Raw genomic sequence first — 3,786 nt, 5'->3', positions numbered from 1 at the left:
GTCCCGTTTGGAGACACAAAAAAAGGGGGACGACAATAAGAGACAGCAGAATCCCCCTTGATTGGATGCAGTGCCTTTGTTTATCAGTTCCTCCTGTTGCTCCATTCCTGTTTGATTGGGTCAGAATACAACAGATCCGCGCAGATGTGTGCCTACGCTGGTGAACACTGTTTGGTAACTTCAGACAATCTCGAGGTCCGCGGCTGAACACTGCCTTGCAGACGCCAATAGTCTGAATATCTGCTGAAGCAACACAAAAACAAAACAGTGTTATAAGGTGTTAAGTTATGAGGAGAAGATCAGGATCAAAGATGAGGGAGATTAGTTGCCATTTGGATGGTTTGGTTGAAGAAGGGTACTGGAGATGGAGAACTAGGTAAACAAGGGGCCCACGTTGTGACCAGACAGTATAGAAGGCTCCAGGGGCCTGGCATGTGTTTTCATTTAACCCTTTACGACACGTGGGGAGGGAAGGTTTCTTCTAGTCACACTAAGAACACAGTTTCCACTCACAGGCAATGGCTCGAGGAATCGTCCAAACCATAAGTGTCTATGGATTTTCCCAACACATATGTAGGAGCAATTTTCCACTCATCTATGCCCATATTACAAAATAGGACACACACACATACAGACACACACACAGTCACAAGAATGTGAGACACACAAATGCACAGACACACACACACACACACACACACACACACATGCTCACACTCATACATACACACACACATACACACACACACACACACACACACACACACACACACACACACACACACACACACACACACACACACACACATGCTCCCACTCATACATACACACACACACACACACACACACACACACACACACACACACACACACACACACACACACACACACACACACACACACACACACACACACACACACACACACACACATGCAAAGTGCAATACCACCTCACCTTTAATTGCTTGTCGTGACTGTTATGTGTAATTACTTCTTCCGTAAGTACTTTCCTAAGGGTCAGTGTTAGTGAGTTGGATGGACCGGGTTTAGGGGGATTCGTCTGGGAGTGTCTGCTGCCCACAGATGGAAACAATCCTATACAGCCCCCTCGCTCCATCTCACAGCACCGTCTCTGGTGATGAAGGAACCTCCCGAAATGGACTCTGGCTGCGGTGGGGGCTGATGTTTCGTGGGTGGGGGCGGGTGTCCATGCCTCGTTGAAGGAAGGGACCAGCTAGGTGGGGGAGGCCGTAAACTAAACCATGCAGTGGGTTTCCAGAGGGGATGTGGTGTCGGGGAAGGGGGGGGGGGGGGGGGGGATACAGGCAAAAAAGGGGAGGGGGGCTGGGGGGCAATTTTTACAAAGTGTATGGCTTGGTCCCTTTCATTCGCGGACAAGCTGTAGGAGCGGCTGGGGAAGTGGAGTACGGGACAGTCTGTTCGAACAGGTAGGGTTTGTGTGTGTGTGTCTTGGGGGGGGGGGGGGGGGGGGGGGGGGGGGGTTGGGGGTTTGGGTGTGTCGGATGCATCTGTGTACATGTTGGGTGTTAGCTGTTTATTGTGCATAAAGAGACTTCCTAATGTTTGTGCATAAAACTTTTTATTTTACATAATCTTTTGCTTGCATTTGCTTTGTTAGCTGGTCACTGAGTGAAATACTATGTTAACAAGGGTTTTCCCTCTCCCGAGTAACATACTTATTAATGGTTTTACAACCCTGACAAGATGAGAACAATATGTTCTTTAATGGAAACCCATGACACAAAAAGATTTGTGCAGATAATTTGTTGTATGTTGTGTACCGCATGATTATTTTCCCAACCATATGTATAAGTTTAATTCATACAATCATATTTTTACTTAACTTATTTGAACAATCCTTACATAACTTGTTACTTGCAAAGCTTGCTCTTTGTTCATGGCGATCAATATTACACCAGATAGGTGTTTCCATGTTTTGTTACCTTTGGGGGAAAGTTAGTGAATAAGCTACGGTTGTCCTCCAAGCCAACACGACATTTACCTGAAATTATTACATTTTGTATAAAAGTGTCGGCGTTACACCAACACCTCATAGTCAACTGTGACAACAGGGTCCCTTCACCCCCTGTAGGTTACGGAGGTTCCAGTGAAAGTGTCTGTAAACGTCCCTGACCATGCGTGGTGCGGCTGCCGTGTTGCTGCTCGTGGCCCTGGTGCCTCCCTGCCTCTCCCAGGAACGGGACCCCTTCGCCTGGCTGTACAACCCCCGCGGCCACGGCTTCCTCCAGGCCGACAGCGCCGGAGGGGGGTGTCCCGAGGAGTGTGACTGCCCCCCGACGTTCCCCGTCGCCATGTACTGCGACGGGCGGGGCCTCACGGCCATGCCCAGCATCCCCGCCCGCATGAAGTACCTGTACCTGCAGAACAACGCCATCAGAGCCGTGCCCGACTCGGCCATGGTCAACGCCACCAACCTGGTGTGGCTCCTGATGCAACACAACCAGCTGGCGTCTGACGCCGTCGGAGAGCAGGTCGGCCTCAGATCTGGTCTCCTCTGGGTGGTGGGGGGGGGGGGGGGGGGGGGGGGGGGCTTAGGGAGCGCTGTGTGTAATGATGCTGCGTCTGTGGTGGTGAGGGTCATCGGCTCTGGTTGTCAAGAGACTGCTTGCATCTGTGGTTGGAAGTGTATGTGAGGGATAAACGCAGCGAGGAATAATGCTGACCACGTTACACGTAGCACAGGAGCGGTGCAGATTGACCTTAACATTACCGTTTGTAACTGTTCACTCATCCTAGTAAGCCTGTCTCATGCGCCTTGTGTGTCTGTTGGTGTGTGACTGTGTGTGTGTGTGTGTGTGTGTGTGTGTGTGTGTGTGTTGGTCTGTGTGTGTGTGTGTGTGTGTGTGTGTGTGTGTGTGTGTGTGTGTGTGTGTGTGTGTGTGTGTGTGTGTGTGTGTGTGTGTGTGTGTGTGTGTGTGTCTGTGTCTGTGTCTGTTTGTGTTGTCTGTAGGCCTTTGCCAAAATGCAAGGACTGGACCGTCTTTATTTGCACCACAACAACCTGACCCGAATCCCTGCCAACCTCCCTGGCTCTCTGCGAGACCTGCGGCTCAACCACAACAAGATCGAGAAGGTAGGGTTCCTGTGCCCACCGCAGGGCCCAACAGGGCCCAACACTGAGCCAGGGTCCCCTCTGGCTGCGGAGCCATGGACCACATCTAAACTGGTTTGACGGTAGGCCAATGTTTTTGCTTGTTGATCGCTGTCCCACAGGTGGTCCCCGCAGAGCTCGACCAAATGGAAAACCTGACCATCCTGTATCTCCATGACAACGTGGTGACCGACATGGGCACGTCGTTGAAGGCACTGAAGTCCCTCGTGCTGCTGGACGTCAGCGGGAATCACCTGAAGACGGTACGGCGTTTGTCTGATTGGAAACGTGCGGCTGCTCAAACCACGGCTGCTCGTGATGAGTTGAGTTCGGAGAGAAAAAGCTTAACCCCCCCAAAACCCCTGTCCTGTGTGGCCGGATGGCAGGTTCCCAAGGCTCTCCCGGGGGAACTCCACCAGCTGTACTTGGAGTCCAACGCCATCGACACCGTGCCCGAGGACTTCTTGGCTCACGTCCCCCAGCTGCAGTACGTCCGCATGGCCCACAACCAGCTCACAGACAAGGGCATCCCGCGCAACACCTTCAACGTGAGCGGCCTGGTGGAGCTCGACCTCAGCTTCAACAAGCTGGAGAGGATTCCCCTGGTCAGCACCACCTTGGAGCACCTCTATCTGCAGGCCAATCAGATCAAA

General features: G+C 52.0%; 1 protein-coding gene across 2 annotated transcripts in view; it reads left to right on the top strand.

The window, feature by feature from the left end:
* Positions 1 to 1,312: 1,312 nt before the first annotated feature.
* fmoda (fibromodulin a) overlaps positions 1,313 to 3,786 on the top strand; it is a 4,177-nt gene continuing 1,703 nt past the window's right edge. The window contains exons 1-5 of one of the 2 annotated variants that reach the window (XM_060069669.1): positions 1,313 to 1,448; positions 2,114 to 2,513; positions 2,993 to 3,115; positions 3,256 to 3,396; positions 3,520 to 3,786. The exon at positions 3,520 to 3,786 is cut by the window's right edge and continues 1 nt beyond it. In XM_060069669.1, coding sequence (XP_059925652.1) covers positions 2,157 to 2,513; positions 2,993 to 3,115; positions 3,256 to 3,396; positions 3,520 to 3,786 — 888 coding nt within the window. In that variant the 5' untranslated portion in view covers positions 1,313 to 1,448; positions 2,114 to 2,156. Of the gene's footprint in view, positions 1,449 to 2,093; positions 2,514 to 2,992; positions 3,116 to 3,255; positions 3,397 to 3,519 lie in introns of both variants that reach the window. The other variant, XM_060069670.1, reaches the window with a different exon arrangement.

The sequence above is a fragment of the Gadus macrocephalus genome, chromosome 13, assembly GCF_031168955.1.
Source record: "Gadus macrocephalus chromosome 13, ASM3116895v1".
NCBI lineage: Eukaryota > Metazoa > Chordata > Actinopteri > Gadiformes > Gadidae > Gadus > Gadus macrocephalus.
The sequence above is the reverse complement of the archived record's forward strand: the minus strand, read 5'-3'. Positions and strand labels throughout refer to the sequence as shown.